Source organism: Elephas maximus, chromosome 17 (assembly GCF_024166365.1).
Source record: "Elephas maximus indicus isolate mEleMax1 chromosome 17, mEleMax1 primary haplotype, whole genome shotgun sequence".
NCBI classification, from domain to species: domain Eukaryota; kingdom Metazoa; phylum Chordata; class Mammalia; order Proboscidea; family Elephantidae; genus Elephas; species Elephas maximus.
Genome location: NC_064835.1, coordinates 33,911,216 through 33,925,669, shown reverse-complemented (window position 1 = coordinate 33,925,669; position 14,454 = coordinate 33,911,216). Strand labels below are relative to the sequence as shown.

General features: G+C 42.7%; 1 protein-coding gene across 3 annotated transcripts in view; it reads left to right on the top strand.

Annotated features, from left to right (window-relative positions):
* The first annotated feature begins 1,167 nt into the window (after positions 1-1,167).
* NFRKB (nuclear factor related to kappaB binding protein) overlaps positions 1,168-14,454 on the top strand; it is a 50,256-nt gene continuing 36,969 nt past the window's right edge. For 2 of the 3 annotated variants that reach the window (XM_049856257.1, XM_049856255.1), the window contains exons 1-4: positions 1,168-1,274; positions 2,496-2,579; positions 3,532-3,711; positions 6,625-6,826. In XM_049856257.1, the coding sequence (XP_049712214.1) occupies positions 3,577-3,711; positions 6,625-6,826 (337 nt within the window). In that variant the 5' untranslated portion in view covers positions 1,168-1,274; positions 2,496-2,579; positions 3,532-3,576. The remainder of the gene's footprint in view (positions 1,275-2,495; positions 2,580-3,531; positions 3,712-6,624; positions 6,827-14,454) is intronic. The other variant, XM_049856256.1, reaches the window with a different exon arrangement.

Here is a 14,454-nt window from a genome sequence, read left to right as displayed (position 1 = left end):
TTATGATGACCACTCTGGAATGCTGCTTCCCTGCCATTTATATTTTAAAAAACCAACCCCGAGTGACCCTATAGAACAGAGCAGAACTGCCCCATTGAGTTTCGAAGGAGCGCCTGCTGGATCCAAACTACCAGCCTTTTGGTTAGCAACCATAGCACTTAACCAGTATGCCACCAGGGCTTCCCATTAGAGAATCTCGCAAGGGAGTGACTCCAAGTGACACAGGAACCAAGGGCATGGGTGGAGTCCACAGTGGGGCAGAGATTGTGTTGTATTTGTAAACAACGGATTTTCAACAAGGGAGGAATGGGTCCAAACATACTAGCATGGTCAGTTATGTTCTCTAACGTATTTTCCATCCAACCGAGAGAAGTGAATATATCAGCATGACTGGTGAGAACAAGAAAAGAGGGACCTAGATACAAGGGGAACAGGATCGAGTTTGACGTAAAATGTACTTGTTTCACATGTTTACCTTCTTTCCCGATGTCGCGGGCTGGAGGTTGGGTGGGAGAAATGCGGCCTCTCCTAGACCGCGAACGTGGAGACCCACACCCAGGAGGCAAGGCTGAGTTTGTTCTTAATCTACGTCTCGAAACCCGGGTTTCCTCGACCGTGAGGTGAAATAATAGTTCAGACAGCTGTAGTACAAAGTGATTATCAAGTGCTTAGTACTGTCCCGGTGCAACGCATGCTCTCCGCAAGCGTTCTCTAATAAAATTGCATCACACACTTGGAGCTCAATCCTCCAGGCAAAGACGACTGAGACATCTCTACCGTCAAGAAACTGCTCAAACAGGCGGAACCTACAAGCCGAACGGAAATAGCGTCACCCAGATTCGCCGCTTGCTGGACCCAGGCCCCGCCCCTCGCAGCCCCGCCTCTGGCACCCTTTAGGCCCCACCCACCGCAGCCGTTGACTGGGCTTTCTCCAGGCTCCCCGCCACGCAGCACCGCCCCGGCGTTCTCCAGGCCCCGCCCCTCACAGCTCCGCCCCGGCGTTGACCACGCCTCCCTCCTCGCAGCCCCGCCTCTGGCTCCCCCTTAAAAAAACCTACTGCGGCGTTGGCCCCGGCTTTCTCTAGGCGTCGCCCCTCGCAGCCCCGCCCTCTAAGCCCCGCCCCCGGCGTGCTCCTCATCCCCTCGCGGCCCCGCCCCTTCCGCCGCCCGTGTCCGGAGCGTGCACGCACCGGGTCGTCTGCGGGTGCGAGCGCGTCGGAAAGCCAGTGACTCTAGAATCGTAGCGGGCTAGGGGGCCCGTACCAGCGGCTCAGGTGAGGGCGGACGGGGCCGGCGAAAGGATGAAATGTCGCTGGAGAGCAGAAGGAGGGAGCGGCTGGGCCTCCGAGGGTGGCAGCTCCTGTGGGAGGGGGAGCGGACGTGCGGGGAGCCGGGTGGTCAGTGGGTGGGGGTTAGGGTTAGGCACCGTGTGGGGGAGGGGCAGGGGCAGGGTGACGGAGGTGTGTGCAGAAAGCAGGACCTGGGCCTTGGGCTGGTGTGGAGAGGTGTGCTGCAGGCTCCACGAATTTGGAGCTGACGATTGCTCGGGAAGGAGCCAAGGGTTTGGCTTCTGCGTTGGGGAGGGTCCAGGAGGGAAGGTCGGTGCCCAGGTGCAGAGGCAGTGCCTTTGGGAGAAGCCTTCCTGGACGACTGAAGAGGCCTGGGACGCCGCAAGACTTATAGAGCCTTGGCTTCCGGGGTTTCAACGCCTGGCAGCTGCCTGCTTTTTGTATTTTGAGGCCTTTGTCAGAATAGTGGCAGGGCAAAGATTGTCACTTGGATTAAATTTAGCTACGTATCTACCCTAATTGAGGAAAGCTGTGAGCAAGTTGAGCAAACAGGTAATGCTCCTAAGAGTTAGGGAGAACACTAACTTTGCAGCTATTACCTTGTTCTGTGCCAATTCTCTTAAGAGGGTTTTACTCTGAACACCTGGTTTCTACCCTTTTTTTTTTTCTATTTTGAAGTTTTATTAAACTCATATGCCCTGTGCTTTCCCATCTGCTTCGATTATTTAGACACCAGGAATGTCTGGGGTGTTGTAATTTTGCCATGTGCTGAAGGATATCAGGGCACAGCTGCTTGGGGACCACTCATCTGTCTTGACCCAAGACTAATCTTTTCCCTGTATCTTTGTATAGATCGGAAATCTCTTCAAGATAACTTGAAATATTTTAGTGGAAAGGTGCTTTATTTTAGAAGCAGTATAACAGTTGAAAACCCTGGTGGTGTAATGTTGAAGAGCTATGGCTGCTAACCAAAAGGTCAACAGTTTGAATCCACCAGGCACTTCTTGGAAACCCTGTGGGGCAGTTCTGCTCTGTCCTGTAGGATCGCTATGAGTTGGAATCGACTCAACTGCAACGGGTTTTGGGTTTTTTTTTTTTTTTTTGGTTTATGACAGTCTACTTTTTATCACTTGAGAGTCTTGGAAATGAAAAATACCTGCGTTAAGTAATGTAAGCTGACACTCATCTGGAGATTATTCATTGCAGAATTCCAGGATTGGAAATACCAGTAGAGAGAACCTGGTCCAAGGCCCCTTCATTTTACACTTAAGGAGACTGACACCTGAAGAGATAAGATTTGTGTAAGGCCACTGGGAATTAGTGACAACCCTGGGCTAAAAGTCTGGTGTTTTGACTGTTTATATTCACTTTTTTTTTTTTTTTTTTTTGCATTTTACTGTTCTTGTTAGCTCATTTGTATTATTCTCAATAGGACGGGAATAGAAATTAAAATGGATTCAGTAAATGCTCAGAGAGTAAGTGAATTCCAGCTCCCTTTGGTCCTGTTAGCTTTGTTCAGTCCTGTGGCCTCAGCTTTATGTCTGGATCCAGTTGTCAGCTTTGTGAGATGCTTTCAGAAAATATATTAGTATGTCCTTTTTCTGAAGGTGCTTGGCAGTGTCCAGTTGTTAGAGGAAGGAGAATACATTGCCTTATATTCACATGGTTGTAGAGATCAAGTGGACTAACTAAAGGCAGATTGGCCACTGACTTTACTAGTTGTCATGGTCTGCTGCTGGAGTCTTAGGAGTTTCTGTGGATTAATAAAGTCGTGTTAGCATAAGAAATCCAGTGAATTTAGGAATTGGTATAGGGGCATTCTGAGAAACAGGAAACCTACCAGATAAGATTTGAAAGTTCAGTTGGGAATACGTTGGTGGAAGGAAGGGAGAAGAGCTGTGTTAGGGTGTAAGGAATATCAGAATAGACTAGAGATGGCTGAGAGCGCATATTTTCCGGGCCAGAATATTTCCTGCGAGAATGTTGGCATCAGCCAGATTCCTGGGATTTCTGCGTTCGTATCTGTGTGGTGTAAAATGATTAAACCCTTAGCTACTAACTGAAGCGTTAGCAGCTTGAATCCTACCCGCAGACTCCTTGGAAGAAAAGCCTGGTGATGTACTTCTGAAAGGTCAGCCACTGATAATCCTGTGGAGCACAGTTCTGCTCTAATACGCACAGGGTCTCCTTGAGTCGGAGCTGACTCGACAGTAACTGGTTTGTTTTTTGGTTTTATCTCAAGGTATCACTGAATATATTTATCAAGAGTACCTGTGGAGAATAAACAATGGATTCTCTGGACCATATGCTGACAGATCCCCTGGAACTGGGCCCGTGTGGAGATGGCCATGGCACTCGTATTATGGAGGACTGCTTGCTAGGAGGCACCAGGGTTAGTCTACCCGAGGACCTCTTGGAGGATGTAAGCACTGACCTGTCTCAGTCTTTTTCTTCTGTTTACTTTCTCATAGGAGCACTTTTAAACCTTTTCCACTCTCTACAAGATTCCAGTCTTTTGTGATCCTTTTGGTTTCATTTTCTACATAGCAGGTAGAATAATCTCTCTTTTTTTTTTTAAGTGTAAAGTCTATTTAATATTCAGTTGGAATCAGGTATAAACTACATCTTTCATGTTTAATAACATGTCAAGATAATTTGGTAATATGATATAAGCCCTATTTTTTAACAAGATAATTTCCCAGCAGTTAAAAAGTTTAACATTTCAGGATCAGAATTACGTATGTGTTTACATTAAAGTGTCCTTGGGTCACGCAAACAGCTAAGAGCTCGACGACTAACTGAAAGGTTAGTTTGAACCCACCCAGAGGTGCATTGGCAGAAAGGCCTGGTGATCTGCTTCTGAAGGTTGACGGCCTTGAAAACCTTACGGAGTACAGTTCTACTCTGCAACACATGGGGTTGCCGTGAGTTGGAATCAACTCAATGGCAACTGTTTTTTTTTTTTTTTAAAACATTGAAATGGTTACTCATGTTGTGAATCATTAAACAAAACCCCAACATATTATTTCTGTACATAAGGTAACTGAACTGAAATAAAAAAAAAAACCCTAAAAAAAAAAAAAACCGAACCCATTGTTGTTTATTCAATTCTGACTCCAAGTGACCGTATAGGGCAGAGTAGAACTGCCCTGTAGGGTTTCTGTGAAGTGGCTGGTGGATTTGAACTGCTGACCTTTTTGGTGGCAGTCGAGCTCTTAACCAGTGTGCCACCAGGGGTAAATTAAAAGTACATGCGCTGTGATAGGATGCCACCATGCTATTGACCGCGTTCCAGGGCTTTGAACTGGTTCAGGACAGTTCAGTCATGGCCAGCTGAAACAAGGGCAGCGTACACATTGCACAGCAACCAAAGCTTTTGCCCGTGGGATTTTATTCCAAGTAGGAAACAGCCCTGACCTGCTCAAAGATGACACGGCACACATTCAGAGCAGCTTGGTTGGTTGTCATTGGCATCTTTGAGCGTGACAATGCTGTTTCCTACTCGGGGCGAAATCCCACGGGCAGGAACTTTGGTTGCTATGCAACACGTACACTTACCTTGTTTCTGTCAGCCGTGACTGAACCACCTCTAACGGGTTTGAAGCCCTGCCACGTTCGTAGGCAGGAAATGTAATCGCCATTGAGATGGACACCATTTATTGAGTGCTTGCTATGTGCAAGGCACCGTTTATTTATTCTGTTTATTTTGACATATTTCAAACATAGAGGCAGCTATAGAGAATAATATAAGGAGCCCCAGTGGTCAAGTGCTTGGCTAAAAGGTTGGCGATTTGAACCCACCCAGTGGCTCCAAGGGAGAAAGACCTGGTGATCTGCTTCTGTAAAGGTTACAGCCAAGAAAACCCTCAGGGTTAGTTGTACTCAGGTGGGGTTGCTGTGGGTTGGAATCGACTTAACGCACCTGACAACAGCAACAGTATAAAATAACAGTATTCATGTAGGCATCACTCTGTTTTAGGAGATAATTTCATTTAGTCATATTTGCTTCGAGTTTTTATTTCAAATATCAAACATTTGTAGATGAAGTTCAAGCCACCGTTGAACCCTTATCTAATCCCCTTCCCATCCGTGGTAACAACTTTACTAATGGTATGTATCCATGTCATCCGTGTTTTCTTAGTTTTGCATCCTCTTTCTGGTAAATCTCTTTGTCATTTCATTTACTCAGCCAGTGCTTGTTTTATTGAGTACCTGCTCTGTGCCAGCCACTGAGTTAGGTGGTAGGAATACATTAGTGAGCAGAAATAGGTTTACAGGGGGCGATCTTGGACATTGAGTCTGAGGTGCTTTTGATTCATACATGCAGACATGCCTGGGAAGAGGTTGGGTTTCTGGGCTGTCTCCTGCTCAACCCTCCAGCAGCTCTCCATTGTCTTTAGGATGAAGTCACAACTATCTTAAGTGTTTCAAGTCTCTTACCACTCTTCCTACTGTCTGCTGCCTCCAATCTCCTTTCTTGTCTGCTCCAGCCAGTGTCTGAACTCTTTTTTAATTAAAAAAAGGGAAATGTATCACACATAAGAATATCTAAAATGTGTTTATGTACATTTTCAGCAATAATAAAATGAATATCCATATAGCCACCATGTAGGTTAAGAAGTAGGCTGTCACCAGTACTGTTGTAGCATCCTGTGTACCCCCCATCTCATCCTTATCCTTTCCCCTGTAGGGGATGGCTGTCCTTTCTTTTCTATTAATTGCTCTTTTGTTTTTATGCGTGTACTCATGGATTTTCTTCCCCAGCGTCTTTTTTTCCCTTTCCTTATCTCTCTGCTATCTTAAATGTTACTTCTTCTGGTAGGCTTTCTTTGACACCTTAAGTCTGGGATGTGTGTTTCTTCTCTGTGCTTCTGCACTCTTCGGCAGCTATTATCCTACATCAAGTTTGGTGTTTAATCGTCCCTCATCCCAGAGAACTACGTATGTTAGTCTAGCTTAGTACTTGGCGCACAGAAGATATTCAGTATATAATTGTTGAGTTGAAGTTCTCTTTTTACTCTTAGCACATGACCTCAACTCCAGGTTCTTTCCTCCCCATGTTAACTTTTCCTTGCCACTCAGCTGAAGCTGAATTCAGATGGCTAGTATCACACCCCTTGTTGCAGAGATGACTGCCAAATGATATTCTCTCTACTGAGATCAGTTTTCTGTGAATTATTATTTATTGTTGGGTGTGAGATTTTGGTCTAGTTGTAGTCTTTACTCATCTCTAAGTTTTGAGAATTGAGTAAGGATCATTGGAATTTTAGTTTGTTTAAAAACGTACGTTTGTTTTTCTCGTTTACTTTTCTCCCACTTTCCCTAATTCTCCTAGCCCGAGATCTTCTTTGATGTAGTCAGCCTCTCAACGTGGCAAGAAGTACTCAGTGACTCTCAACGTGAATACCTGCAGCAGTTCCTGCCTCACTTCCCTGAGGACAGTAGTGAGCAGCAAAACCAGCTTATCCTAGCCCTGTTCAGTGGCAAGAACTTCCGCTTTGGAAACCCTCTGCACATTGCCCAGAAGCTCTTCCGAGGTCTGTACCTCAGCGTTCATTTTTGGAGGGAGGTGGTGGGTGTGGGACACACTCACCACAGGTGGATATTCCTCTTCGTTTTGTTTGGTCGGTTTATTTTCACGTGTTGATTTAGCAGAGAGTGGTTTTGTGCAGCACTTTGTTGCCTAGGCTGCTCTTCTTTTTAATAAAATTTTATTGTTTTATGTACATAAATAGTAAATGTATTGCTCAGTGGTTTTTACTAATGCAAACCCAACTATGTAACCACCACCCAGATCAAGAAATAGAACATTATCAGCACCCCAGGTCCCCCCCCTTTTTTAAAAAATTTTTATTGTGCTTTAAGTGAAAGTTTACAAATCAAGTCAGTCTCTCCCATATAAACTTATATACACCTTACTACATACTCTCATTTACTCTCCCCCTAATCAGTCAGCCCGCTCCCTCCTTCCAGTCTCTCCTTTCGTGACCGTTTTGCCAGTTTCTAACCCCCTCTACCCTCCTATCTCCCCTCCAGACAGGAGATGCCAACACAGTCTCAAGTGTCCACCTGATACAAGTAGCTCACCCCTCATCAGCATCTTTTTCCAACCCATTGTCCAGTCCATTCCATGTGTGATGAGTTGTCTTCAGGAATGGTTCCTATCCTGGGCCAACAGGAGGTTTGGGGACCATGACCGCTGGGATTCTTCTAGTCTCGGTCAGACCATTAAGTCTGGTCTTTTTATGAGAATTTAGGGTCTGCATCCCACTGTTCTCCTTCTACCTCAGGGGTTCTCTGTTGTGTTCCCTATCAGGGCAGTCATCGGTTGTGGCAGGGCACCATCTAGTTCTCCTGGTGTCAGGATGATGTAAGTCTCTAGTTCATGTGGCCCTTTCTGTCTCCTGGGCTCATAATTATCTGGTGACCTTGGTGTTCTTCATTTTCCTTTGATCCAGGTGGGTTGAGACCAATTGATGCATCTTAGATGGCCGCTTGCTAGAGTTTAAGACCCCAGATGCCACACTTCAAAGTGGGATACAGAATGTTTTCTTAATAGAATTTATTTTGCCAATTGACTTAGATGTCCCCTGAAGCCATAGTCCCCAAACATCCGCCCTTGCTCCGCTTACCTTCGAAGCGTTCAGTTTATCCCAGAAACTTCTTTGCTTTTGGTCCAGTCCAGTTGAGCTGACCTTCCCTGTATTGAGTGTTGTCCTTCCCTTCACCTAAAGTAGTTCTTATCTACTATCTAATCAGTTAATAACCCTCTCCCACCCTCCCTCCTTCCCCCCTCCTAACCACAAAAGAATGTGTTCTTCTCAGTTCCAGGTGCCCCCTTTTGACTACTTAAAAAATTCTTAAAAATCATTTTGTCATTTATTTTATACAACACACATCCTTTTTTTTTTCTTGCTACAGAAAACATGACACCTGACTGCCAAGTACTTCAGCATGTGTTTATCTTTTAAGAACGAGGATATTCTCACACATAATCACAATCCTATTTTAACACCCAAGAAGTTTAATATTGAGCAAATAGTAGCACTGACTGTTAGTCCGTACTCAAATTTTCTCAGTTGTTCCCAAGAATGTCCGTTATAGTTGCCTATTCTTTCCTTTTAAATTCAGGATCCAGTGAGATTTCATGCATTGCATTTGGGTCTCATGACTCTTGAGCTCCTTGAATTTATTTCCTTGCCTTGTGTTTCTCTCAAGATACGTTTTTGAAGAGCCCAGGACATTTGAATGGTGAAATGCCCTAATTTCTAGGGACTCTTTTTTTTTGTTTGTTTCCTCATGGTTGAGTTCAGGTTACAAGGTTTTGGCAACAGTGGTATATGGGAAATACTGTGTCCTTTCCCAGTTGATACCCATAGGAGGCACATAATATCAGTGTGTTCCATTGTTGGTAAGGCCAGATTTGATCACTTGGTTAAGTGGTGCCTGCCAGACCTCTTGATTTTAAGGATACTTTTTTTCCTTTATAATTAAAAAAATCTGTGGGGTGATTCTTTGGGACCATGAGGTAATCTTATTTCCCAAAAACCTTTGTTTAACCTGTGGTTTTTGCATCCATTGATGATCCTTGAATTTGCAGCTGGGGCCTAGAATGGGTTGGGACCACTTTTGAATTGGAGTTTCCTCCTGTCCTGTGGAGAGGCACAGAGGAGGTGTGAAGCCTCTTTCCCTCCTCTTCTCTGGGATTACTTTACTTTGGCAGAAGGCCGTAAAAGGATGGCACATCTCATTGAGCCCTGTTAAACTGGATGGCTTGACAGCTGCTAACTACTGAAAGCAGCAGTCTTATTTCAAACATGGCAGTGTCTTAGGGGTTTAAAATGAGCGCTCCCTCCTTCGGTGGATTAGTGGTTTAGAGAGGAATTCTCTTTGTTGGCAGAGGTATGTTTCACCGAAGCCAGGGGCCTCATGCATGACTGACCCACCTCTTTTTTTTTTCTTTTGGAAGAAATGTCATTTTATTATTTTCAAGTACAATAAACTGCCATTTGGGCAAAATAAGGAATGGCATTTTTTCTTTTTGTATATATTATTGTACTTTAGATGAAGGTTTACAGAGAAAGTTAAGCTCTCATTAAACAATACACATATTGTTTTGTGACCTTGGTTGCCAACCCCATGTCATGTCAACACTCTCCCCTTCTCAACCTTGGGTTCCCCATTACCAGCCTTCCTGTCCCCTCCTACCTTCTTGTCCTTGCCCCTGGGCTGATGTGCCCATTTAGTCTTTTTTTTTTTTAATGGGCCTGTCTAATCTTAGCTGAAAGGTGAACCTCAGGAGTAATTTAAGTACTGAGTTAAAAGGTTGGCTGGGGGCCATATACTCAGGGTTTCTCCAATCTCTGTCTGACCAGTAAGTCTGGTCTTTTTTGTGAGTTAGAATTTTGTTCTACATTTTTTTCTCCAGCTCTGTCCGGGACCCTCTATTGTGATCGCTGTCAGAGCAGTCAGTAGGGGTAGCTGGGCACTATTTAGTTGTGCTGGACTCAGCCTGGTGAAGGCTGTGGTAATTTTGGTCCATTAGTGCTTTGGACTAATCTTTCCCTTGTGTCTTTTATTTTCTTCATTCTGCCTTGCTCCAGATGGGGTGAGACCAATGGAATATTTTACATGGCCCCTCACAAGCTTTTAAGAACCCAGACAATACTCACCAAAGCAGAATGTAGAACATTTTCTTTATAAACTATGTTATGCCAGTTGGGCTGGATGTCTCCTGAGACCGTGGTCCCCAGCACTGAACCCAGTAATTTGGTGCCACAGGGAGTTTGGATATGTCTGTGAAGCTTCCATAACCTTGCCTTGGTCAAGTTGTGCTGGCTTCCGCAGTCTTGTGTACTGTCTTACCCTTCACCAAAGTTGCCACTTATGTATTGTCTAGTTAGTGTTTTTCCCTCCCTGCCTGCCCTCCCTAACCATCAAAGATTGTTTCTTTCTGTTTGTAAACCTTTCCGTAGTTTTTATAATAGTGGTTTCAAATAGTATTTGTCCTTTTGTGATGGACTTACTTCACTCAGCATGGTGTTCTCTAGATTCATCTGTGTTGTGAGATGTTTCACAGATTCATCATTGTTCTTTATTGTTGCATTGTGTTCCATTGTGTGTATGTACCATAGTTTGTTTATCCATTCATCTGTTGATGGGCACTTAGGTTGTTTCCATCTCTTTGCTATTGTGAATAATGCAGTGAACATGGGTGTGCATATATCTGTGTGATGGATGTTATTTCTCTGGGATATATTGCTAGGAGTGGGATAGCTGGCTTGTATGGTATTTCTATTTCTAGCTTTTTAAGGAGGTGCCATGTTGTTTTCCAAAATGGTTGTACCGTTTTACATTCCCACCAGCAGTGCATAAGATTTCCAGTCCCCCAGCAGCCTCTCCAGCATTTGTTATCTTCTGTTTTTTTGCTTGGCGCCAGTAATGCTGGGATGATATGATATCTCATTGTAGTTTTGATGTGCGTTTTTCTCATGACTAGTGATCGTGAGCGTTTCCTCATGTGTCTGTTAGCTGCATGAATGTCTTTTTTGGTGAAGTGTCTGTTCATATCCTTTGCCAATTTTTTAGTTGGATTATTTGTCTTTTTGTTGTAGAGGTATTGGATTTTTCTTTAGATTTTAGATGTTAGATCTTCGTCAGATTTGTAATAGCCAGATTTTTTCCCTTGTCTGTAGGCTTTCATTTTACTCTTTTGATGAGCATAAATGTTTAATTTTTAGAAGATCTCAGTTACCTAGCTTATCTTCTGGTGTTTGTGTGTCATTAGTTATGGTTTGCATCCTATTTATGCTGTGTGTTGGGGCCTGTAGTGTTGATCTTAATTTTTCTTCTATGATCTTTATAGTTTTTGGTTAAAGAATGCTTTATAATTTTTGGTTAAAGGATGCTGTTGGTATTTGGATCGGGATTGCATTGTTTTGTACATTAGTTTGGGTAGAATTGTCATTTTCACAACGTTGAGTCTGCCTGTCCGTGAGCATGGTATGTTTTTCCATTTATGTAGATTTTGTTTGTTTTCTTGTGGCAGCGTTTTGTAGTTCTCTTTGTATAGGTTTTTTACATTTCTGGTTAGATTCATTCTTAAGTGTTTTGTTTTTTAGGGGTTATTAAAAATGCCGTTTTTTTCCTGATTTCTTTTTCGTCCTCTTTATTGATGTGTAGGAATCCAGCTGAGTTTTGTATATTTATCTTGTATCCTGCTGTTTGGCTCAATCTATTAGTTCCAGTAGTTTTCTTATGGAGTCTTTTGGGTTTTCTATGTACAGTATCGTATTATCCACAAATTGGGACAGTTTTATTTCTTCCTTACAATTTAGATACCCTTTCTTTCTTATTCTTGCCTTATTACTCTAGCTAGGACTTCCACCACAGTGTTAAATAGGAGTGGTGATAAAGGGCATCCTTGTCTTGTTCCTGTTCTCAAGGGGAATGTTTTCAACCTTTCTCCATTACGAATGATGTTGGCTGTTGGTTTTGTGTAGATGCCCTTTATTAATGTTGAGGAATTTCCCTCCTATACCTATTTTATTGAGAGTTTTTTTTTATCAGGAATGGATGTTGGACTTTATCAAATGCCTTTTTGGTGTTGATTGAGATGATCCTGTGATTCTTTTCTTTATGTAGTGAATGACATTGCGTGATTTTCTGTATACCTAGTATGACTCTCACTTGGTGTATTATTTTTTTTTTTATCTGATTCTGAATTCTGTTGGTTAGAATTTTGTTGTGGATTTTTGCATCTATGTTCATGAGAGATATTGGTCTGTAAGTTTCTGTTTTTGTGGTGTCTTTTCTTGGTTTTGGTATCAGGGTTATGCTGGCTTCACAGAATGAGCTTGGAAGTATCCCTTTCTTTTCTGTGTTCTGAAGTGGTTTGAGTAGTACTGGTGCAAGCTTTTCTTTGAATGCTTGGTAGAATTCTCCAGTGAAGCCATGTGGGCCAGTGGTTTTTTTTGTTGTTGTTGGTAGTTTTTTTTTTTTTTTTTTAACTGTTTCAGCCTCTTTCCTTGTCTGGGTCTATTTAGATTTTTGACTTCAGTTTGTGTTAGTTTGGGTAGGTAGTGTGTTTCTAGAAATTTGTCCATTTCCTCTGGGTTTTCAAATTTGTTGGAGTATCATTTTTCATAGTATTCTGTTATGATCCTTTTTATTTCAGTTGTGTCCGTTGTAATTTCTCCTATTTCATTTCTTATTTGGGTTATTTGCTTCCTCTCCTGTTTTTCTTTGGTCAGTTTAACAGGTGGTTTGTTGATTTTGTTGATACTTTAAAAGATTCAACTTTTTAAAACCATCTCTTCTAGTAGCGCAAGAGAGAGAGACCTGGATGCTGGTTGGTTTTAGTGGGGTTGCGCAATGGACCTTCTATAATGTTAGCACTGTTTATTTTGCTAGCATGTTTTCGCCAAACAATATGGTAGTCTGGTAAGGATCCAAATAAGGAATGTCAAGGCAGGAATTTGTGTGTATTTTACTCTGACCAGTGTTGTATTTCAGGTCTAGGATTCCCAGAGACAGTTGCATTGGCCTGGTTTTTCTGGTTATCAGTTTTAACTGAGTTAGCATTGCTTTTCAGCACTCTTTTACTTTCTGTTTTCTTTCCTGATTTTCTGTTTTAAATACTCACCTTTTCCTTAATCTCCAAATGGTTATCAGACTCCCTTGCCTCTTGTTTCATAAAAGGCTTATCAGTCATAAGCTCCTTTAGCTTTTTACCCTGTCCCACCCCAGCTTACTATGTTCATTCCCTTTCAGACCCACTTTTCTTTTCTCTGAAAAAGAAGGGTTTTTCTTTCTGTTTAAGATGAACAATGCTCTTTCCTCTGTTACCTCCTCTGGGACCTTATTTCCTCAGTTCACCATTCTCTCTCCTGCATGTTCACTCTATGTGTGTTCACTTTCCATGTGTTTTCTCAGTCTATAGATGTTTTCAGGGATCTGAGACTAAAAAAATCCTCAACCACCTGGCCCCTTTATTGCCTTGTATCTTTTTCCTTTATCTCCAAACTTGTTGAAAGGTGTCTGCAGTTCTCTTTTTCAGTTATCCACTTGTGGCTTTGTCCTTGTTACCTACCTCACTGAGACTGCTCTTGCTAATGCCACCAGTGATCTCTTTTTTGTTTTTGTTCAACTTTTAAAAAATTTCCAACTGACAGGAAAGTTGTAAGACTATACGGTAGACATCCATTGTTATGGATTGATTTGTATCCCCCACAAATGTGTTTAAGCTTGGCTAGTCCATGATTCCCGTTACCCATGTGATTGTCTACCATTTTGTCATCTGATGTGATTTTCCAATGTGTTGTAAATCCTGCCTCTATGATGTTAATGAGGCAGGATTAGAGGTAGTTATATTAATGAGGCAGGACTCAATCTACAAGATTAGATTGTGTTTTAAGTCAGTCTCTTTTGAGACATAAAAGAGAGAAGCAAGCAGGGAGACATGGGGCCTTCTATCACCAAGAAAGCAGAGCCAGGAGAAGAGCCTGTCTTTTGGACGTGGGGTCCCTGTGCTGAGAAGCTCCTAGACAAGGGGGAAGATTGATGATAAGGCCTTCTCCCAGAGCCAACAGAGAGAGAAAGGCTTGCCTGGAGTTGGTGCCCTGCCTGAATTTGGACTTCTGGCCTCCTAGACAGAGAATAAACGTCTCCCTGTTAAAGCGCTCTACTTGTGGTATTTCCGTTACGGCAGCACTAAATGGCTAGGACACCCATAAACTCTTCACTAGTTTTACCAGCTGCTAACATTTTGCCGCATTTGTGTTATTACATTATTACTGTACTTCTTATTAATATTATCACCATTAAAAAAAAATTGTGTTTTAGGTGAAAGTTTACACAGCAGATTAGGTTCCCATTTAATAGTTTGTATACAGATTGTTCCATTACATTGGTTACATTTTTCACAATGTGTCAACGTTCTCATTATTAACCATTCTGTTCTGTTTTCCATAAATCTAGGTTCTCTATCCCTCCTTAGCTTCTCATCTTTGTTTTAGTATCAGTCTTGACCGTTTGGTCTCATATAGTTGATTATTTAGGGGAGCATGGCACTCATGGGTGGTAATTGTTTATTTTATAAGCCAGTCTGTTATTCCGATGAAAGGTGACCACCGGGAGTGGTTTCAGTTCCAAGTTCAAAGGGTAT